A 23,366-nucleotide genomic window follows, 5' to 3' on the forward strand; every position below is an offset into this window, starting at 1 on the left:
CGGGAGGGGGCGGTGGGACGGCGCTTGTCGGCCCTGCGCACGCCCCGGCAGTGATGTCCCTCTGTGCCTCCCACAGCAACCAAGACGACTACCAGCTAGTCCGGAAACTCGGGCGCGGGAAGTACAGCGAGGTCTTCGAGGCCATCAACATCACCAACAACGAGCGTGTGGTGGTGAAAATCCTCAAGGTGAGTGTCCAGGGCCTGACCCAGGGGTGCTTGTGGAGTGGGGCAGCCCTCCCTGGGCTCAGACAAGAGCTGGGGGAGGGGCCTTGGGGAGGGTGATGTGGATGGGGCGGGGGGAGGGGGGGGGGATGGCATCTAGCTTGCCACTCATCCCGGCTTTGTCTCTGCCTCGCTCACCCTCTCCAGCCCAGAGATGCCCAATCTGTGGCTGTGAACTGTGCAGCTTGCACCCTGCTGTGCCATCTTGGTGCCTTCTCTATCTTCCTGTGTAGCTGGTGTCAAAGGTGCTGGGTTGGACGGGGGCTGCGAGCAATTTGGGTTGGGTGGCGTGCGTCTCGGTGCGCAAATGGTGTTGCCTGTGCTGCCTGTACTATGTAAATGATTTTCTGAGGACGCTTGGCCCGAATGGCTGGAGGATGGTCCTGGCTGCCCTAACATGAAGCCTTGGAGTGGAGACCCTGGTATTTGTCTTTAGATGGTTGGTGTTCATCGTTCTTAGAGCCAGGCTGTCTGAAGATAAGCAGCCTGGCTTTTGGTGAGGGGCAGGGAGCAAACTAAACCTCAGATTCTGCACTTGGAAAATTGTATGTTTTAGGGCAAATACCTGCTGTTTTGTGCAGAGTAAATGGAATCGACCATTGGCACAGAGGGGGACTCCTTTGGTTGTCAGCACAGTTATCTTGAGTGATCACATTCCAATGCAGTTGGCTTGCTAAAGATGTTGTGGTGGTAAAACCATAGTAGTCAGGGTCAGTCAAGTGCTCCAGGCTGGCACATGGGGAGGAAGTTCTGGTATCACTGCAGCTTTAGATGTCCTGTGGAACCAGCAGCCAAGGCTTGTGAAGGGACCAGTAACCACCATTGAGCAGCACTCTTTGCTTGATGAAGGTGGGATTGGTGAAATTCCAAAAATGCTTTGGGCAGCCCAGTGCCTGGGGCCTTTGTTTCCATGTCTGGCAGCATTTTTTTTGCTTCTCCCCCTGACATTAGAATTGTTGAGAGTTGGGGCTGTGCATCAGCCCCAAGTACTACAACAGGGGAAGTCTGTATTTATGAAGTGGCCTCCCAGCTGCTGTGGCTGGTGGCTAGCTGTTGTACATGTGTTCACACAGGCCCTCTTCCTCAGAGCAGTATGTACTCAGCAGCCTGTGTGTTGGTCATTAGGTCTGACAGAGTCCTCCAGACAGACTGGGTTGTGCCAAGTGCTTAACTAGCATTGGTGCTGCTCCTCTCCTCTAGGTCAGGTGGCCCACTCATTCATCAAGAGGCTCTGCTTCCTCTTCCTGCTTCCTCATCTCCCTATTTGACTTGCTTTGCTGCGGGTCTCAGTTTGCCTGGCGACAGTTGCTAGGTAAGTTGTGAATTTCTATCCTGCCTTTGCCTCAGGAGGAGTTAGTCATGTTAAAAACTTAACTGGTGGCTCCAAATTAAGATGGCAAAGTTACGCGACTCTTCAGTGAGTGCCAGTCTGGTTTGGCACCAGGAAAGAGTCCCCTTCTTCCTCCCCACACTGGGTGATCTCTCCTGGTTTCAGACTGGTTCAGTCTACTTTGGGATTTGGAGGGTATAATTTCAGCAAGACACGTGGTGCTCTCCCCAGGGCCTGACTATACTGTCACAGTTATGCTGCCAGTGCCTGCTGGCTGTGGAAGGGAGAGAATGAACAGTTCCAGACTTGGGCCTATTGTGCTGCTTGCTGTGTTCACATTAACATGTTAACCCAAATTCTTACGAGTCACAGGGTAAAATTGGAAGGTACTGGGAAATAAAGGTGCACTTTCTTCAAGGTAGAAATTGGGTCTAGTAAGTAAGAGTAAGCCTTGCATCACCATGTTGGGTGTGATGTTAAAAAAAAATCCTAGCCTGTGGAAAGAATGTCACCATCCAAGATATAATTCTCTGTAACATTTGTAATTAAGTCTATTTTCTCTTCTTTAGTTTTAGCACATGGGATATATTTTACTGGCCCTTTGTATTCAACATGTGAAGTGGAAACCTAAGCCAGCATGTGATGAGTTTTGCGTGTGCTTCAGGTTGAGCTGGTAGAGGGAGGGAAATGCATGGTTATGGATACAGGTGTTTTGTACCTTAGTCTTAGGTAACAGTTCCTGAAATGGGAACCCTTTTGTACTCTCAAAACAAGTTTTTTAATGCCAGTTGCCTTGTATCTTTTTCTTTGGGGTCCATGGCTAAGATGGCATACAACCTGGAGCAGTGCTTAGGTCAGCTGTTCAACTTTTTCCCCTCTCTTTCTGTTCAGTTCAGCACTTGTCTTATGCTTATTTAGTGCAAGATGGTGTGTTGTAGAGATCTATTTTCTTTTCTTTTATAAACTGCTCTTCTGTGGCTCTCAGCATTGTACTTCAGCTCCCCACAACACCCCTCTGAGGTCAGGAAGTACTATCACCATTTCACAGACACAGAACTGAACCACGGAGACTTCCTGTGTGACTTCTGGCAAGTCAGCCTGTGGCAAAATCAAGAATACAGCTTCACTCTACTAGGTCCCAGTCCTACTGCCTTGTCTATATAGTTCATTTTGCCCTTTCCAACTGGCTATGGCTCATTTGCTGCATTGCCATGCAAGTTTTTTGGCAACCAAGGCCAGGGAGCTAAGGGCTTCAGCTTTGTTTCAGGCCATACCCTGGAGCTGGTATGATGAATCAAGCAGGATGCTCTAGGCTCTCTACAATTTCAGTACAAAGCCTTGTCTTGTAATCATTGTTTTCAGCAGATGCATGATAAACAGAACCAAGGAGGTGATACTTCCCCTCTATCGGGCACTGGTCAGACTGCAGTTGGAATACTGTGTCTGGTTTTGGGCACTGCACTTCAAGAGGGATGTGGATAACCTGGAGAGGGTCCAGAGAAGGGCCACTCATATGGTTAAGGGCTTGCAGGCCAAGCCCTGCGAGGAGAGACTAGGGCACCTGGACCTCTTCAGCCTCCGCAAGAGAAGGTTGAGAGGTGACCTTGTGGCTGCCTATAAATTCATCATGGGGGTGCAAAAGGGAATTGGTGAGCCTCTACTCACCAAGGCGCCCCTGGGAGTTGCAAGAAATAATGGCCTTAAGCTAGCAGAGAGCAGATTTAGACTGGACATTAGGAAGAACTTCTTTACAGTTCGAGTGGCCAAAATCTGGAATGGGCTACCAAGGGAGGTGGTTTTCTCCCCTACCCTGTGGGTCTTCAAGAGGAGGTTAGATAGGCATCTGGCTGGGGTCATCTGACCCAGCACACTTTCCTGCCTATGCAGGGGGTTGGACTTGATAATCTATTGAGGTCCCTAGCATTCATGAATCTATGTTATGGAGCAATCCTTTGGATGATGTCTTTTACTCTCAGCCTCTCTTAATATCATTTCCTTATTCTAAAGCGTGTGTTCAGAACATGGTTGTGCTTCTGTAAGCTTGGGAAGAGGTCATGAACAGCTGAAATAAGTTTGAGCAACTTTAGGGATATTGCACTTCTACACAGAAGAATGTGCAAAGAGGGTCTTGAGCATCTTTGTCTTCCACTCATGTCCTACAACAAATACAGCTCAAGTGGACCAAGGGTGAGACCTGGAAAACACCCCTGCACATCCAAGGGACTCTCAAGAGGTCATCTATTTATTGGCAGTGGATTATATAAACGCACATACACTAATAATGTAACAGATTTGACATAACCCAGTGCAAATGGCTAAAGCGTGATTTCTGTATACTTCTAATTCAACCAAATCAGATTAAATCATTGTTAAACCAGGGAAAGGCACATATGTGGCCTGAATGCTGTACCTCTGCCAAACTTCAAGTTTCCATCACCTGCTGCTGAGGTGCTAAAGCTGTTCAAAAATAGTTTGCCATCATGTTTTCTTAAGAGAGAAACACGTTCTCAGTTCTCAGGCTCCTTGCATGCTTCTTGGCTGATACTTCCAGGATAGAGAAAGTGCTCTCAAGAGTTGAAAAGAAGCAGAACAAATTGCTGCCCAAAAGGATAAAATTTTGAGAAAATTACAAGCAACCAAAAGATGATTCATGTTGTGGACACTTAAGCTCTGCCTATGGTTAAAAGTACCATGCAGGGTGACCTATCATACAGTTTCATTTGCCATAGCATTGGGGCGGTCAACCTTCACAAATTAAACCCTATGCTCTCCCCAGGTGCCATTCCAATCCTCTTCCCTTGTCTGATTTGCTGCTTTGCTTTCTGCTCCATGTCCTCTCTGTCATTATGCTTCCTGCCCCCTCCTTGATCTGTCTCGCACCATACACACATACTGCCATACCACTCCTGGCACTCATGTTGCAGGATGGTTACCCTATGCTATAAAAACATAGGACTGGAAGGAACCTCTGCATTTGCAGGTGACCTATTCTTCAAGAGTCGACAAAGATGTTTACTCTAATCCCTTGCATAAATGGTAGTGTAAGATGGTGTTGCATCTGTGATCATCCAGGAATTATGCAAATCAAGGACTTAAGGTGCTCTGCCTGACTTGTTCTGGTCAGACCTGATGAAGAATGTCTTGCTTTCAGAAGCTTTCCTGACTCTATTCCAGCTACACAGTTAGTCCAATAAATATGTCACTAAAAAATTTTTGCCCTTTTCATAAAAGTACCCTATATACTGAAGGGGGGGGAACCCCTAAGGAAGAGCCATAGGAAAAGAGCGGAAGTACATGGATGAGCTCCCAATGCCTTGCCATCTTTTAAGTTAAAATATGCCCAGGTGGCCCAAAGAAGAAACTGAGGGTCACATTAGAGAAAAGTTTAAAAAAAAACAAACAAAACAAAACAAAAAACCCAACAAACAAATAAACCAAATCCACAGTCCATGCCAGTCTGACCTGGAGAAAAAATCTTTCTCGACTCCAACTGGCAGTTGCTTTGGCCCTGTACTTATGCGAGTGAGACCTAACATAAGGCAGGCACCTGCAAAGGTTTATGGGTAGTAGATGTAATTTCTCTTTCATTTGCCACCTGTTTTTTCTTGCACCAGTTGTCTCTGAGGTTAGTGTCTGCTCAGGGCAGTGCTTGTAGTGTAGATACATCCAGCCCCTTTCAGGATTCTTCCTGTTTCTCTTTTTGTGTGTGCTTTTTGTTCGGTATGTATCGAGTGCTTTGTAGACAAGAGAGAAGTTTCCTCCCCTGAGGTGCTTGGCATTTTGAATAGGTGCTGCACATATAAAGGATAGGGAAAGCACACCATAAAAGGCCAAGTGGTGAAGAGAATTTCTGTTGGCAATGAAGTTGTCCCCTTTCTCATGTTGGTGCTTTCAGCCCATGCCAAGCCCACAAATTGGTGCTTTAGCTCCAGTGCCCATTTGAAGTGTGATATTTGTCTCCTTCCTACATAAGAGTTACTAGTGCAGAGGTGCCTATATACCAGGTAGCTGTTTAACTAATGGGTGCTACATATCATGGCTGGAACATCCTTTTAGTAGCTTGAATTCATCTTCTTTTTCCATGTAATTTTGTTAGTTCCATGGTTTTATTGGATTTCCTACAGTCTGTGCTATTGGTTTTTTGTTTTGCTTTTTTTAAAGTGGGCTAGAAATCTTATAGTAATTTGAAATAATGGTGTGTTAAGAAGGGCCGTAAATGACTCATCATATTAGCATGAAAAAAGGCTTTAGAGAACTAGGATCAGGTATTACTGGTTCCTCCTGGTTGGAGTTCTTGACTGTTACCATTTCTATCCAGAAAGCTGAAACTGAACCCAAGAAATTTGTGAGCTGTGCTCTACTTCTGCAGCTTTGCTTTTTGAATAAGCACTTGTCACTGCCACTTCCTCCTTCTGACTTGATATTGAAATCAATTCTCCTTCTGATGTGGGATCGTATAGGCACGTGCAATGGGACAAGAATGCTTGTTTAAACTGAAAGGTCATTGATGCTTAGTTGGGAAATTGAGATATGCAGGCTGGAGAGCAAGCCACGCTGTTATCTTGGTACAGTTTGAAGCTTGTTCTGTGGCTTTAAATTAAGCCCACAACTTAAAGATGCTGCTGGTTAAACATTTATGGCAAAACATAATCCACTGTAACTGGTGAGTTAGTCTGAGACAGTGCATGTTACCAATGTGCTTGTGAGATGGGGTGTAATATATGTTCACATAGGCACTTGCCTGAACCTTAGTACTGATAAGTTGACCCTGTAGACTAGTAGGGAAGATCCAAGTATAGGTGTTGATTTTTGTTTTCAGATACCATTCCTTTTGAGTCCTATCTATTCATCCTCCAGTTGACTGGAGGAATAAGATCAATGGGCAGCCTTAAAGGAGGAGGGAAATTGTAACAGGAAGAGAAGAATTAATTCTTGAAGCATTTCTCTTTGATCATAACTTATTAAAAGATAAAAAATATTTAAAAATAAAAACATTTTAGCACTTTCAGAAGTGTTTGTTTTCCTGACCTGCTTTTTCAGAAAAACATCTTTTGTAAGAGAGCCAGGGGACTAATTCACAAATTACTGTGAAAACAAATGGACACTTTTGTAACTCCTTTAATAAATATCACTATCCTGAAGCCAGTTTCCCAGTTGAGCAATCCGTGATGTGCTTTCGTAGGTTGGTCATAGCAGTGCCTTTGGTAACTTTTGCTAGCAGTAAAATGGCCCGCTTTTCTCTGGATGCTAGAAAAGTCCATCTCTGGGGCTGAACTTTACACATCACAATTTGCTTACTGATTCACTAGAACAGTTATAGCAGCTGCTTATAGCCAGGATTCAATGAATAAAGAATAACTCAGGGTTTTTTAATTGAAAATACTAGGTTGCAACTTTCTGCATTGAGTGCATTAATGCTAATTACACATACTATCTTCTACTTGTGTAACAAGAAAAATGTTAAATGCCCGCACATGGCACTTGTTCCTGAGAAGTGTTTGCTTCTGTTTGTATGGTTTCACTTGTGTAGGTTTATACTTTGTCATGATAGTTTAGCATCTGGTTTTGTTGGTTTCTGTGTCTCAAAGTGCTTGAATTTATGTGCTTGAGTGTATTAAATTTAGTGTCTCAAAGTGCTCAAAGTGCTTGAGTGCTTGAATTTAGTAAACAGTCACACACTTTATATTTTTCTCACTCTAACCAGTAGAATATCTATCTTCTGGTGGAATACATATGAAACATGGGGCTTTTTATATCACAAAGTTGTATCAGTGTAACTATTCTTCTCCAGTTACAGTAGTACAACCGTCGCATCATGGTCACAGTCAAACTACCACAGATGTGCTATATACGTATGCAGCTTCTCCTGTATGGGAAGTGTGGTAATACCAGGACAAAGCACCTTAATAATGGTACAGCTGTGTCAATGATAAAGTAATGGTGTAATTTAGGGTTTAAAAAAATAATCATTCATAAGTAAAACTCGCAGCCTTAGCTGTGAAACGCACTACGTATGCCTGGAAGCATCTAATATTTTAATAGTGTAAGTGAGGCTTGCACATGCTTTATATAGTGACTGTGCCATCAAGGCACCAAATGTCCTGACTCTATCAGACCTTTGGATTCTGTCTCAGTGGTCTAAAGTGGGAATGGAAGGCCTGGGCAGTCTCCTCCTTCATATTCCTACCCATTATTGAAGGTCCTGGTGCCTCTCATGCATACACCATGATCCAGAAGGATCTGTGGTTGCCTGCTAATGAGTTCTGGCTAGCACTAACTAGCGGATAGTAGTGAAAGGGTGATATACAGATGTACAAGCTTATAGGAGAAAACTGTATGCTGAATTTGAGACGCAGAGAGCTTCATGTCTATGAGAGGGAGAAGAGATTACACTGGTGGGCTTAATTCTATTGTTTTCTGACTCTTCAGCATTTAAACATGCTGCCCTTCTATTCCCTTAAAGTAGGTCTTAGTGAAACTTTCTAGGTGATCTCTTCAGGGAAGAGGTTTTGAAATAATAACTGAAGATTATAGCACTCTGTGTATAACATATTCTGTCTGGGTAGATGTTGCCAGAATGCCTTGTCTCAACTATGGTACCAAAGAGAGAGCCCCTGTCTCTGACCATTCTTAATAGTGCCCAGGAGAGGAAGCTCATCTCCTCACTGTGGAAATGCCAAAGAATGCAAGAGCATGGCTTCCCTCCTGAGCTCTTTAGCAGGTTAGCTGCCATGGAAACTCCTGGCTGTTGGGGAGAGGCCTGCTAATGTTCACAGGGCACTGCTGAGCCTTTTCCTCTTGACTGTGCACAGCTTTGAAAGTTATATAGCTGACTTAACCATGCATGTACTCCTAAGCCACATGTCATGAACTTAGCTTAAGGGGGGGATACTGTGTTGTCTCTACATAGCATGCAATTTTGAAATGGTTCTAACTCACTCCAGTCAAAACCTGGTTTCACTAGTGCAGTCCAGCTTATTTTTTTTCCTGAATGACAACTATTACCCTGTCAGATTGCAGTGTCTGCCCACAGGCCTTTCATTTACAAGGACTTTAAATCGCTCTGCTTGATTTCAAAAGTTGCTGAATCTTTTTCTCACATTTTGAAAAGAAATGGGGGAGAGACAAAAAGTTCTCATTTGCAGGCAGAGACAAAGCCTGGAAATTTCTGGTTCAAGGTTCAGGTTGGAGGAAGCATAGTAGCTTCAGCCAAGGGCTGTTAGAATGAATGTGATGTAACACAAAAATGGAGTTTCAAGTCTCTTCTCCTTAGCCTAGGCAATCTTTTGTGGTTGTGGGCTGGAATGACACAGCTTGGGTCAGAGGTATGTGATTGGGTGGGTGCTAGGACCCAACCCTACTTCTTCCGGTAGCAACACAGGGCTAGCTGCCGCTGCTGCTTCTCTCCACCATGGCTAGAGGAGAGCTTCTGTCACTGAAGCCCCACATCTGGGCCAGATCAAATGGCTCTGCAGACCAGATCTGGCCCTGCAGGCCATAGATTGCTGATCCATGGCCTGCTTCACCAAATGCATACTTCATCAGCCTGTATATCACTTTAGCATGCCAGTAAAGCAGAGGCGGGGAATTATTTTGGCTGGAGGGCAGCTTAATGAATTTTGGCGAGCTGTTGAGGGCCACATGGGTAGCTCCGCCCCTTGATAGGTGCCCCATCCCTTAGTCACTATCTTGGGACCAGGAGTCCTGCCCTCTAACCTCTGACTTTTGCCATCAGAAGTCCCTCCCCTTCCCCCCGGAAGTACTCCTTTCAGCAAGGGGGTTGCCATCTTGGAACCAGAAAAAAATGAAATTATGCTCTGAAAATCAAACATCTACTACCATATACATTAATTTGACTTAAAAAAATATTTCTGTCTTGAATTACATGTGTTTGGATAGTGTACATAGAAGTGACTGCATAATAGCTTAAAATGAAGTCTTACTTTTGTACATTGTGTATGGGGAGGTGTGGGTGGGTTGGGTACAGGATTTGGAAGGGGTGTATGCAGGGTGTGGGGGAAGGGTGTAGAGGGGTAGATAGGTATGGGGGGATGGGGATGCGGTTTGGAGGCATGGATAGGTGTGTGGAGGGGGTGGGGTGTGTGTACGTAGGGTTGGGGAGCATGTGGTGGGGGGTGTAGTCTTATTCTTACTCACCAGCCTGTGCAGGCCTTAGCTCACTTGCCCTAGCTCAGCTTCTCAGTCTCAGCCTGTCTTCTCTGGTCATGCCTGGCTCAACCTGCTCTGCCTTCTGTCTCAGCCCACCCCTGTCTCTCTCATGAAGTATGAGGGTTGGCCTTTTAAGCTCTAATGCTGGCCCTGGCCCCAGGGCACCTGCCTGCCACTCCACCCCTCCACCCACTGCTTCGGCAGCTTGCAGTTCCCGGCTGACACCTGCTGTGCTGTGAGGTCCTGGCCGTGCAGTCGGGAACCGTGTGGTGCTGGAGTGCGCTGGGCCAGCTCCTGGTGTGCCAGGAGGGAGAGGCAGGAAATCGGCCCAGCTCCATAGAGACCCTGCCAGCCTAGGCGTCATGCTCCTGCTGCCCGTCCCTGGGGTGGGCCCTGCACTCCAGCCCACCCACTCACTGTTATTCCCCAGCCCCCCTCCTGCCTACTGCTGCTGCCACCGCCATTTCCTCACCGCCCTGCCACTGCTGCTGCTTCTCCCCTCCTCCCTGGCACTTTCCAACTTTGCACTCTCTGGTGGAGGGAGGTGGGGAACAGCCACAGGGGTAGCCAGGTCAAAAGCCTCTGCTAAGCAGAGGCTTCGGGGGGGGGCTGGTGGAGCCGGTCGAGCCTTGCTGCTGCTGCCACTGGGTCCTGTCGTGGGCTCCTCCTGGGTCCTGCTGGCACCTAGTCAGTTTAGACAGGCAGCCAGGGACAAATAATAATTTTATACATTTTTAAGGGGCACTGCAGGCCGGATAGAATGGCCTTGTCAGCCGAATTGAGCCCGGGGGCTGTATTTTGCCCACCCCTGGAATAAAGGTATCACTTCAGGTTCCCAGTTAGGTCTGCATATCACATCATATGCAATAGGAGAGTTCTTGCATAGTGCTGAGGCTTCAGCAGTGGCCAGGCTTAATGCACTTGTTAAGGGTGAAGCGGCAACATAGTTACTTAAAATTACATAGAACATAGCTTGTCTGCTTCTCTGTGCAGGCAGACAAGCCTGGTAACTAAATTATGTGCTTTTTAATTCCATCTTGGCCTCCTGATGATGATGATGAAGTCATGTGAACAAAGCTGGAATGGTTTATGTAGTTAGTTTGACATAGATGGAATTATAGTCCCATAATGAAACATTTTCCTGTTAGATTAAAAAAAAAACAAAAAAAAACTTCACTGGTTTGCAGGTGATAGCTCCTTGCTCTCCTCCCTTGCCTGACCTTACATTCTACAATTGCTTTTCCCAAAATTGCAGTTAGAGGTGCACCGACACATTGGTCCGATAGTGGATTGGCACCGGTACAAAGGACATTTTCTGTATTGGAAATTGTTCTGATGCGGCCAATAATTTGTCCAGTAAATGTCCGTGTATGTGCACAGCTGCAGCGTAGCATGTATACAATGAGGAGCAGAGCCGGCAGTGTGGAGTGCTGCGTGCAGCTGGTAAGTCTTGTGGAAGGGGAAGGGGAGGGGGAAGTGGCATGGGGTGGGGGTGCAGATCAAGGCCCCTGCAGTGAGGGGGCCTTGAGTGGAGTGTGGGGTTGGGGCTGGGGTGGGTGCAGGAAGTGTGGCAGGGGGCGGCTCCCACCTCAGTGTGTGACTTGTCTGGTGCTTGTCTGGCAGCTCTTGCCGCTCATCTGGAAGGGGTGGAGGAGGGGGGGCGCGTGCCCCTGGATCTGTGCGGGGCGGGCTGGGGCTGGACATATCCAGGGGCACACCCCTCCTTCTCCTATGTCCTCCTGGATGAGCAGTGAAAGCCGCCAGATGTGCACTGGATAAGCTGCATGCAGCGGCAAGAGCCACCCCTCTGACGAGCTGTGCCTCTGTCCCGCACCTGCCCCAGCCTGCAGCTGAAGCCTGCCCCGCGCAGAACTAGAGGGGGGGGCGCACATGCCCCCACCCTCCAGATGAGCCTCTTGCAGCTCTGTCCCACACCTCTCCCCGCCCCAGCTGGTCAGCCCCAGTCCCATTCGCTTCCTCACCACAGGGGCCTTGATCTGCCCCCCCACACCACTTCTTTCCCCTTCCACCACACCAGACTTACCAGCTGGACGCAGCTCTTCCAGCTGAAGAGCTGCTTATTGGAAATCGTATTGGTATCAGCCAATCTGCCTCCCTAAAAATTGGCTATTGGTATCAGCCCCAAAAATCTCTGTTGGTGCACCCCTAATTGCATTGGGGTATCACTTTTGCATCCTTTCGTGAATGTTTCAAGGTGATGACACTGGCAGATTGACTGGCTGCTGTAATTAATGGACAAAAAATGCAAAAGGCCTTACTCTTATGGGAATAGCAGCTACTGTTGTTTGTGAGGGTTTGTTTTCTGGGCTTAGTAGAGAAACACTTGTTGATACCTTTCTGGAACATTCATCTTTCAGGCTGAAGACTTAATCTTGACCTCTGTTAGAACGTGGCTTTTTTGGAAATTTTTGAGTGAAACTTTCTTCATTATATAAAATCTACACAGCTACAAGGTTTGCTTGCTTTTAACCTCTCTATTGCTGAAAGGGCAAAGGGAGAGTTTTCATCTGACAGAGAATCCTTACCGAGGGATAGTGCCATTGGAGGGTTCCAGTGCAAACGGGTTACACTTTCTTTTGAATGAATTTTGAGGTCTTGAAATCCTCTTTGTGCACGTGCAGTACAATGAGGACAATAATTTAGCTTGTTGAAAGTAAACTGGCAGCATGTCTGTAAAATTGAGTGGAGGCACACAGTGAATGAAAAGTCTATCCAAAGTCCTTGCCTTGTCCACTGTATTTTATAAACCTTTCTAGCTCCTTTTGTAAGGCATGTTCTAGTGATGCCTACCCAGATAGTCATGCAGTATGGAATTTTATCTTCCCAAAAGCCTAAAACTGCTTTTGACAGAGTTTGTAGTTGTCAACTGTGTTTTAATGTGCATTCATAAGAGGGAAGAATTATGAGGATGTGCAACTTTTGATGTCTTTTTCCTGATTTACAATCCAATTTTTATCTCTTGATGTAGCTTTTATATTTAACATATGGGTAAAGGGAATGCAACTGAAACATCAGGGCCCCGTGCAGGTCTTTGGCTTCTGAAGTGTGAGCTGTCTGTGTGTTTGCAGATTTCATCTTTGTTATATGATTGCCATCCAAGGTAGGATCCGAATGTAGGTTTAGTGTTTGTAGCTATGCAAATAGAGTTCTTGCTACAGTTTTCAGTGTTACTTTCTAATCTAAAACATTAGTGATTTCAGGAACTTTAAGTACTGAAAAATTATGAAAGCTGAAGAGGCAGCTGACAGTGAAAAGGGAGACTTGTTAAACTCAGTGTTAAAATAGTACATCTCCGAAGTTTGCCTTCTACAGACTGTTTTGGGATGAGTACAAGTGGGAGTTAGTGTTCCTTATGAACTTAAATCTATCCTTGGTACCCTGCTCTGGTTCTTACAAGAGCAAGTTATTGTGGGCTGCCAGTTATCCAAGGAGAATTGCTGCTAGCAATCTTCTTTCAAATAAGTCTCCAAATCTTACTTTAGCTGACAGGCTGCTTTTTCATCCAAAGCAGGTGCAGGATTTGGGAACAGAAAACTGTAACTTCTCTATAGTAACTTAATGGATTGGAAATGAGGACTGAATGTATATAACTAAAAGAGAAAACATTATTTGATTTGATAAGGAACCTCCCCTCCCACTTCCTGCAGCTTGTTAGCTTGACCAATGAAAATTTACTTCCTAAAAGAGGTCCTTGCAGGGAGTACACCTGAAAGATAATTTAAAAACATTAAAATGTCGTAGGAGCTTAGGAAAGTAGAGCTGGAAGGGATCTTGTGACGTTATCTAGTTCCAGTCCCCTGCTCAAGACTGGATCATTCCTGACTACAAAGAATGAAAAAGATCAATTTACATGCAATTTAACATTTTTTATGAGAGTATGGAAAAAATGAACTCTACATTGCCAACCCGTAAAGTGACCTCATAGAGCATAACTGGACTTTGGCACTAGGCAAAATAAGGCATAGCTTAATCTTTCACTTGATAGCGTTCTTAGAAAAATGAACAATATTTCAAATCTAAGTAGCAATCGAAACTAAGTATAGGAAGATTCTCACTTCAGATTTATATTCCTTACATTTTAATTTTAAAAAATAGTAATAATATATCAAATAGTATAATGACACTGGGTGTCCACACTTTATGTGGTAGTTGAAGAACTATATGATATCTGTTGAGGTACACATGGTGTGAACTTTATATAACCCTCGATATTTGAAAATTATGCAAGCTGAAGGAAACGTGATGATAAATGTTTTTAAATTATGCAGCAACAAGGACAAGAAAAAGGTACTGGACTGGTAAATAATGTCTGAAGTCGCATCTGCCATTCTTGTCCTATGTTATACTATGTTTAACACACAACTAGCATGTTGGGCTTTTGGCAAGCAGTATTAAAATACTTGGATATGACTTGAGTTAGTTTGACAACCTCCACCATTTGGTCTTGCCCAGTATCTATAGGTAATTAATGAGGGCAGGTGAAAACTATTTGGTCATCCTGTCTATTGTATGCCAGCCCTTGTCTGAGTATTGCCTCCTCACAGAAGCTAGAAATGCTTTCATTTCTTTCTCCTCCCCTGTTTCCCTTCAAACCACATAGAGAAAGGAGGTAGTCCAGTCTAGTAGAAATCAACAGGTGGGAGCTGGTGTTAACTTGTGAAAGGAATCTCATGTCTAATTACTTTTGTGTATTTAAGCCAGTGAAGAAAAAGAAGATAAAACGAGAGGTTAAGATTCTGGAGAATCTGCGAGGTGGCACCAACATCATTAAGCTGATTGACACTGTCAAGGATCCAGTGGTAGGTGCCAGTATGTCTTGGGGTATCTTGAGTGCTGAGCTTGTCTTCACCTGCAGTCTATACAGCCAGTCCCGTGCAGTCAGTAAGTCCTGCAAGATGTTCATTAGCTGGATATGTGTTCCATGTACAATATTCATCTTTGTCACTGCCTGTTCTGTCACCTTACCCTTCATGCTGCTCTTTGCATCTTTCTTCCTGAAAAGGAGTGAGACATATTGGGTTTTGAGGCTTTCCTGAAAATAACTTGGTTCAGATGACCTGATATTCTTCTACCTACTTCAGAACCATTTGCTCTTGTTCTGTATCTGATGAGCCTCCCTGCACTGACTAACAGGGAAGAACTTTGTAGCTCAACTGTGTTGGTCTTAAAGCACAGACTTCTGGCTGGGCAGCATGGCCACTTCTGGCTGGCCTAAGGAGCAGTGGTCTCTCCAGGCTGAGGTATATCAGGTGTTCATCACCACCCAGGGTTACTATTTGTCTTCCTATCTAATGAACACTTCTTAATTCCTCATTTTCCTTTCATGAGCATGCATTTTGTTGTTTGGTTTGGTTTGTCATTTAGATGCTACATTTATTCCATTCCCAAAACGGTTCCTCTGATTATTGTTTGGGGGCTGATAGTAGAATGGGTTCTTGAGCTGAGTCATATGAATTCTAGTTTTGGAGATGACATGGATAGCAAGTCCTAAGTTTAGTAAGATGCAACATCACTCTCCAGGTCAGCTGTGAGGTGAGAGCACTAGATTTTGCATTTTACTTTGCTGGAGACTATCTGGGATCAGTGAGTTGGAAGGAGAGACAAACCTGGTGAGAAATGTCTCACTGGTGGGGAGCAAGAATGAGTTGTTCCAGCATGTTTTGTTAGTGACAGAGCAGAGACTGTGTTTCTCTCATGTTACTGCCCTGTTCTGTGAAGTATAACAACGGGCAGAGGCTGGGAACAGGAAACTAAATTTGCTTAGGAGAGTCCTTGGACAAAGAAAGGTCAGAAGGAATTGGTGGTGTGGGAGGGTATTTAAACCATTCATCTTTCTCTCTTGCAGTCAAAGACCCCAGCTCTCGTGTTTGAGTACATCAATAATACAGATTTTAAGGTGAGTCTGTCTTGATGCCAAGGTGGGGATGGGGGAAGGATTCAGGATCCTATAAGATTAATTATGTACAAGCTTTACTGTAGACACTTTGAGAGGCCACAGGGGAAGAATAATGAGTTTGTTTCCTAATGTTGGCTTCCACCAAAAAACAGCCAACAAAAATTAAGTTTGGACTAAAAGAAATAAACTTGAAAACCATCCAGCTGTCCCTCCTCCTCACTGAGAGGTACAAGTTCAGAGGGAACAGGAAAACAGGAGGGTGTATTGCATTTCCTAGTTACTCTCTCTCAATATAGCAACTGCTGCTGTGCTATATTTTAAATCTAAGTTAATCCCTGTGCTATGATACTCTATTTATGGCAGAGCTGTTGATGGAGATGGTATCACTGGTTTGCATAGAAATCCTGAAGAGGTGGTGCATAGATTGGAGAGTGATCTCTTCATTTATAGAGTTTGGTGCCATGTCATACCTAGGCTGTCTTGAACAAGTTATAAAGGTTCCCTGGCCTCTGCACCCTCCCCCCCGCCCTGAAAAAAAGGACTGTAGCATATATTGTATTACTTTAAGGAGTGGTGGGCAGTGAAGAGTAGAACATGGCTACTCCTGAGAGGAACAGTTTCTGACTTGGTCCAACAGTGATCAGGCCTCTGATTTAAACAGTTCCTGGCTGAGGGGAGGGGAAAGCTGATCTGCAAAATGGTTGTGTAATTAGTAGCTTTCTCTATTAGGTGTGGTTTCCCATACTTGCCCCATGTGACTTTTTACCATAAGTAATTAATTCTGATAAATGGAATTAATTATGAGTGATTGGTTTTTAAATGACAATAGTTAACATGCCACTCTGAGATCAGTTGTTATTCCTCATACAGGAAAATACTGTGATCTGTCAGATACTGTCAGTATGGGAAATGTTTTGTAGAGGCTGAATTTAAGACTATAGCTTCAAAATAGTGTTTGAAGATCATCCCTGCCCTGGGCTACTGCCAGTACCAGTTACTACTATTTAAATGAGCAGAACTTGATTCCTGGCTTTCAAGTCAGCAGACTTGTTATGTGTAACTCCATTGAGTCCCATGGGAGTTAAGTGCCTGGAAAATCTTTTAAAATCTGGGGCGTCAGTGCTTTTGAAAATCCTACTAAGTGACTAGCTGCCTCCGTAGGTGTCCAGATACCTTTAGAAGTCCGGCCCCTGAGATTGTTGCATTGTATCTTGCTCTCTAGTGAATTTCTAGGGACTCGGTGTCGCAGTGGGATCCAAATGTGTGCTGCCTTCAGAAGAGATGCTTGAATACATAATCCTTGAGGACAGTTTAAAAGGGGAGCAAGAATCTTGCAGAGGATAATTGCAATCCCAGGATTTCATATCTGGAGGTCTAAACCTGCTTCTGAGGTAGACACTTGACCCAAGTAGGATCCTGTTTACCTTAGGGATGTTTAGTAACCTTGGCTTTATTGACTGAAATCCACCAAAAAAGGAGTTTGAAGAATCATTACAGTATGCTGGCTGTGTAAGAAGGTTGCGAGTCATCCAAGGCCTTGCAGTTCAAGATTGCACGCGTGGTTTCCATCACTTGAGAGTCAATGTAGTGATTTGAGTGCTGCTGTAACATGCTGACCACAGCCAAAACATGTAATTAATCTGACTGAAGCATTTTGGATATTCTTTATGCCATGTAGGGATTTACCATAGAGACTGAGACACAGTAACCTGTGATAGTTTGTCCTGACAGGAGTTCACAGGGTATGAGTGTTATCCCATAACGTAAATAGTAACCAGAAGAGTAGTGAGTTGGCAGTCATTGAGGGCTAATGAAAATGACTTTAATTTGTCTGGGATGAATTTGAATCAGATGGACTGTGCAAACACAATGTAGGCTGTTCTGAAGGATGGGTTTCTGTAAACACAGCTCATGCCTCCTTTGCATATTTGATTCCTTTAAGATGTAGCCATTAAGTTTGACTTGAAACTTTTATTTACATTTTTAGTAAACAACGCGAGACCAAATCAAGTCATAAAACAGCAAATCAGGTTGTTTTTACTAATGGCGTTTTCATGCCATACCAAAAAGAGATCAGGCCATAATTGTGCCTAATAGTCTTTCTACACAGGAATACAGAACAAGGTAAATTTTCTTAGTATGCAACTCAAGTCAGATTTGACTCCCAGTTCCTCTGCTGCTATCAGAGTACCCTTATGGGAGGAGAGAATATTGAACAGTTAAAGAACCTATTGATTCTTACCACAGTGTCCGAGTATGATGGGTACAGTGCCAAGAGAGTTAAGTGATGCTTTTCAGGGCCTTTGTGCAGGTCACATACCACATTCCCTGCTAGAACAAGAATAGCATTTTTTTAAAAAGGTTTGCAAGCCAATCTTTGAACTTTACTCTGTCTCATCTGAATAGGAGATCATGGGCTGCCAGGTTCAGTTCTGGCAATTGCATTAGCAGATATTAAACAAACAAACAAACAAACACTCTTATGTTTGTGTCTTGAGACTTCTCAAGGCTCAGTGTCACTGACACTTGTATAAGACAGAAATGGGAAACGTCTCTTAAAATTAAAAATGCAAAAATCTTTGTCTGCCATGAGATTTCCAGCCTGGCTGGGCAAGCAATGTTGACCGTTCAGATCTCGTTAGTTATGTTTAGAGCCTGCAGTTTCTGCGATTGGAGATTCTCACACATCTTACTGTAATTTGGGTATTTACACTCACAGATGGCTAATGGCTGCCTCTCAAGTTGCTGTATGCACAAAAACATGTTCAGCTGGCTGCTTTTACAATTAGACCCCATAGTCTTTTTTCACTTAGGCAGGAGTGATCCTGGGAGGGAAGGCTGAAAAATTGATTAGACTGCTTACGTCAGCTTCCATTGGTTGTCCTTTCACCTTAATAAGAAGATGGTTGTGAAGACTTGAAGCCAGTTGGAGAGCTTCCAATTCAGTTGTTTTTCATTTTTTCAGATCTCAATGCTTCTAATTATCACCAGCAGCTTAACTTTGCTAGAATTAAATGCAATACTAGCTAATTCTAGTGATATAGTATAGTTCCCTCTCTCCTTTCTTGGTACAGTTGATCCATGAGCTAAATGCTTGAGCTAGCGGTGTGTACATTACCTACTATGCCTGATGGCAGTGATCATTTTGACCAACTCCACCACAGAAACATTATCCGGGGTTGGGTGATGGGTTCTCAAACAACTTTCCACTGATTATTTTGAGTCTGATAGGATGCTGCCAAGTGCTTTATTGTATTGCATTTTTATCTTTCAGGTTTGTCATATCCACTTAAAATTATGAGCATTTTCTTATCTATCTTCTCCTTTTTGGCACATGCTTTCCCTTGTGCTTTCAGTGAAATTAACTTCTTTTTTGCCTCATGGTAATTGCTTGTTACAATACATGGCTAACATTTATTTCCTTTTGAGTATGATCATTGCCCTCAGAATACTGGCTGTTAGACTCCTTTGGCCGTCTTATGATCTTTTTGGGCAGGAATAGCTTTGTAGACCCTACCTAAACTAAGGCAATTGGAGTTTCTAGTTGGTTGGTGGCCCAAACTGTAAATATTTAGACCCAAAGGAGTTTAAAATAATAGCACTTCCTAAGTATAGTGGTAGGAGACTCTAGAAATACTTCATGAGATAAGTACCTCAATAGATTATACTTTTCTTCATTGATCCAATTAGAGTGTTAAAATGCTTGATTTTATCCCTCCTAAAACAGATCGTTTTGAGTGTGTACGGATTATAAATCAGGGTTTTAAAAAACACCCACCGTTATGTTTGAAAAAAATGATCAAGTTGCCCATATTTATCTTCAGTGTTACTTTTTGAGTTACAAGTGCTGCTTCCAAATATTTGTTAAAATCCTAACTTCCAGCAAAATGCTAGTCAGGCAAATGATAAGCAAAGGCCCAATGTGCCTATTGGTTTTTTTGATCCAACTAGAAAACTGTGGGAGATTCTCCCTTAAAATTGTGCATGATTTGTGTAGCGCCTGTAACATATCTGCCTTAAGGAGCCCACATCTGCCCCTCTATTTTGCTACTGAAGTGCTGCACAGATCTTGCTAATTCATTTGTTATGGAGACTACTCTTTTGAAAGGGAAGACTAAAGTTTACAGGCTGTTTGGGAGGTAATCTGCAGGAAGAAAGAGCAGAGATGTGAAGAGAGTCTGGAAGGGGGATTCAAACCCTGTGGGCATGTGTAAAAGAAAGAATCAAAGGGGCTATGTACCCCAATAAATTTTGGAGCAGTGTGGGTTACACCTCTGTCCATAATAGGTCTGATTTTAAAACAGGAAAACAGAATGGTTGTTGTGTTCTCTTATTCAGTACATTAAGGGGACACAGGCAGGATGCTTCAGTAGGATTCCTTTAGTTTTCTTTTCCATATTTTGAATGATAGTTTCTCCCTCCCCTTCTGCCCAACCTCATAAATTTTGAAGGTAAACATAATTTCCCACTTCAACACTACAAATCTTAACATAGCAAAGTATACTATGCACTTGGCAGCTAAGGAGCAAATGATTTGAAATTAGACCATTCGCCCCTGTGCTGTCTGCTTTGCGCCTTACAGCAGCTTCCCTGAAAATGCATTGCTGCTTTGCATAAAAATGTCATGGCCTCTTCCCCGTACTGTTTCCAACATGGGGGGGGATTTGCTCATTCTAGCAAAGCTAAATGTTTAACTGCTATCACTAGAGCTAATGCTGGGGAGTCTTCCTCCTTGGATGTCAACAAAGTTGTATTACAAGGGTTTATATACACTGAAAGCCATTGAGGGTTGTCCAGCTGCTGTAGAGCGCTTAACAGGACCTGTAAAATCTGTAAGACCTTTCATGCTGATAATTTCTAGGGTCGGAAGGGACCTGAACAAATCATCAAGTCCAACCCCTGTCCTGGACAGAAATAAGTGCTGGGATCACAATACCCCAGCCAGATATCTATTGAACCACCTCTTGAAGACCCCCAAGGTAGGGGAGAGCACCACCTCCCTTGGGAGTCCATTCCCACAGCCCTCCAGGTCAAAAAACACCACCACTCTCTGGGTGTGACCATCAAGCCGGTTTACCACCCATCTGACTGTGTAGGCATCAAAGCCGAAGTTGCCAATTTTTTTTGAAAATGGGGTGAGAAATAGTGTCAAAGGCCTACTTGAAGTCCAGGTAGATGACATCCACCTCAGCGCTCGCATCCATGTGTGACCTGGTTGTAAAAGAAACAAGGTTAGTCAGGCAGGATCTGCCCTCAGTGAACCCATGTTGGTTGCCCCTGAGCATTATCTCCCATGCTGGGCTCGCTGCTTTTCTTGGGCAGAGCATGCTTTCTTGGGCTGCTGTCAGGCTGCCTGCAGGGCTTTCTGCAGAGCTGTGGAGCTGCATGGAGCCCAGTGCTTCACTCTGCGGCTGTAGGGGCAGCAAACTAAAACTTCTTGAAGGAGCTTTAGTTTGCTGCACCCCAAGTCATTTAAAGTGCATTACACCACCGAATTTCCTACAGTGGCTGGAATTAATGTGCCATATGCCACCGAGGCGTGCAAACACCAACACCATTGAAGCGGTGCAAAAGCATTTAGCCTGCTTTTAAGTGTTGTGCACTCGACCTGTGCGAAGCAGCTAGTCTTCGCTTCGGATTCAGCCAATTTGGGGAACAGTGATTCAATTCAGTAATTCGAATCACTGTCCCAATTCGATTCAGCTGAATCTGATTTGGAGATTTGGCTGCTGCTGAATCTCCGAATCAACCAGGCCAGGCCCATCCCCTGCCCCTCGGCCAGCCTGGCCATGGCTGCCCCAGCTCCCGGCACTTGTTAAAAAGAAAAGTCCTGACTCAGCGGGTGCTGCCAGGTGGGGGACGATCCCTGCTGCCCCCCGCTGCCCCCCACTGCCCCACTCTGCATAGGGGGCTCTGCATGAGCCCCCTGACACCCCACCTCACTGCCACCTGAAGCTTCGCACAGCCCTATTACATAGAGCTATTTGACTTCTTAAACAAAATGGCATTTCAGTATTTTCCATGAGTCATGAACAAGCCTCCTCAGGCAAAAAGGCTGTGATGGCACCTTTGAGGAAAGACTTCTGGTGGATAATTTCCTGCAGCACTCCAGAGGGCACAGAACCGTAGAGGCATGTTTTGTATCATTGCCCACATAAGCATTTTTCTTAAGTGGTGCCTTAGTAAGTTCTTGGTATTTATGTTACAGATAGCGAACTACAGTAATATAATACGTTCTTTCTGCTCCCACTGAATCAGACGTTGAGGCCCAGCCAGCATCAGTCCCCTAGTACTTACCAGCTGGGAGTTGGCTGCAGCTCCCTGCTGCAGCCACCAGGGACTGTCCGAATCATCTAAGCTCTCCGAATTTTTTCTGAAGATTTGGAGAGCTTTGAATTGATTCAAACCTTTAAATTGGTCCCCCGATTCGATTTGGATTCGGAGATTTGGCCGCTGAATCAGGCAGAATCTCTTCCAAATTGAATCGCCACCTGAAGCTTTGCACAGCCCTATTGTGTACACACCCCTCTCGTTTCGTCTACCCACAGCCTACCTGAGTGTGTTAAAAGGAGTCATGACACAGCCAGGTAGTGGCATTGTTAGTCACTTCAGAGTAGAACAACACTTCAGTGCATGACCTTGTAACTCTGGAGCAAATTCTGTGGGTATGTGATAGTACTCCATAAATAGTTTAAATACCAAAAATGTGTGGCCTTGCTGGGAGTTGTTCATTTTATTGAAGTCTCTCAGGACTGCTTCCCAAATCTGCCTTCTTATTAGTGCCCTCAATCCTGTAATGTAGCAGCCTTAGCTTTGTTCTTTAAAACTCCCTGGGCACCTCCCCATGGGTGGGAATGTACGTTCCTCAGGGACAACTAGCAGTGGCACGTTTTTGTGCCTCTGCTAATTGTCCATGGCGAACGCCCCTGCACCATGTGCTTTGGCACGTGGCAAGTTGCCCTGAGTGGGGTAGGGGAGGCTGGGGCCAGCACCTGGGCTAGCCTCAGCAGCCTTACCTGGGGTCCTGGGGCCTTCCAGGGCTCCAGCAGTGGCAATCCAGGTCCACGAAGCCTGGCTGAGAGCCACCGCATGGCTCTGGCTGGCCAGGCTCTGGTTTCAGGTAGCATGCACTACCATCATGTATGCCGCACCCCTTTTTTCTGGCACAAGCTTTTTTGCCACTGGGATCTCCCAGTGTTAAAAAACCCTGCTGTGCTGCAAATTAGCATGGTGAGCTTGCATGGTTTGAGGTGCCGCAGACGAGTCTGCAGCACCACAAACCACATGTGTGCTGTCGTCTGGACAGGTCCTCTGAGCTCACCATGCTGCATGAAAGAGAAACAGTATAGGTAGAAAGGCAAGAGGCAGCTGGAGATGCAAGGCATTAAAGTCTCAGATTTGCCCCCTTCCACCCACTTGCTCAGCTCTCTTGACAGTAGTGGCCTGGGCACCTCAGCTGTTACTTTGGCTCTGTCTTGTATGAACACAGTAGGAAACTGTTCTGCATTTCAATGTGGCTTTTCTAAAGAAATGTTTTGAAAAGAGTTGTTCGTCAATGAACTTCTGCTAAAAAGGTAATGTAGTTTCAGGGGAGAGGACTAGGAAGGGAGAATACCTCAAGAAGCCTTATTCTTTCCCTCCTCGTCTCCTTACTTGTAAGACCGCGAGGAAAGAAAAAATATGTTAATATTTTGCAGCCATGAAGAGAGAGAGAATTCCTTCCCTC

The 23,366-nt window shown here is 44.7% G+C and overlaps 1 protein-coding gene across 5 annotated transcripts in view; it reads left to right on the forward strand.

Annotated features, from left to right (window-relative positions):
* Positions 1-27: 27 nt before the first annotated feature.
* CSNK2A2 (casein kinase 2 alpha 2) overlaps positions 28-23,366 on the forward strand; it is a 36,703-nt gene continuing 13,364 nt past the window's right edge. For 3 of the 5 annotated variants that reach the window (XM_014518303.2, XM_025199739.1, XM_025199740.1), the window contains exons 1-3: positions 28-188; positions 14,442-14,543; positions 15,590-15,640. In XM_014518303.2, coding sequence (XP_014373789.2) covers positions 54-188; positions 14,442-14,543; positions 15,590-15,640 — 288 coding nt within the window. In that variant the 5' untranslated portion in view covers positions 28-53. The remainder of the gene's footprint in view (positions 189-14,441; positions 14,544-15,589; positions 15,641-23,366) is intronic. The other 2 variants (XM_014518304.2, XM_025199741.1) reach the window with 2 other exon arrangements.

Source organism: Alligator sinensis, unplaced genomic scaffold, assembly GCF_000455745.1.
Source record: "Alligator sinensis unplaced genomic scaffold, ASM45574v1 scaffold203_1, whole genome shotgun sequence".
NCBI lineage: Eukaryota > Metazoa > Chordata > Crocodylia > Alligatoridae > Alligator > Alligator sinensis.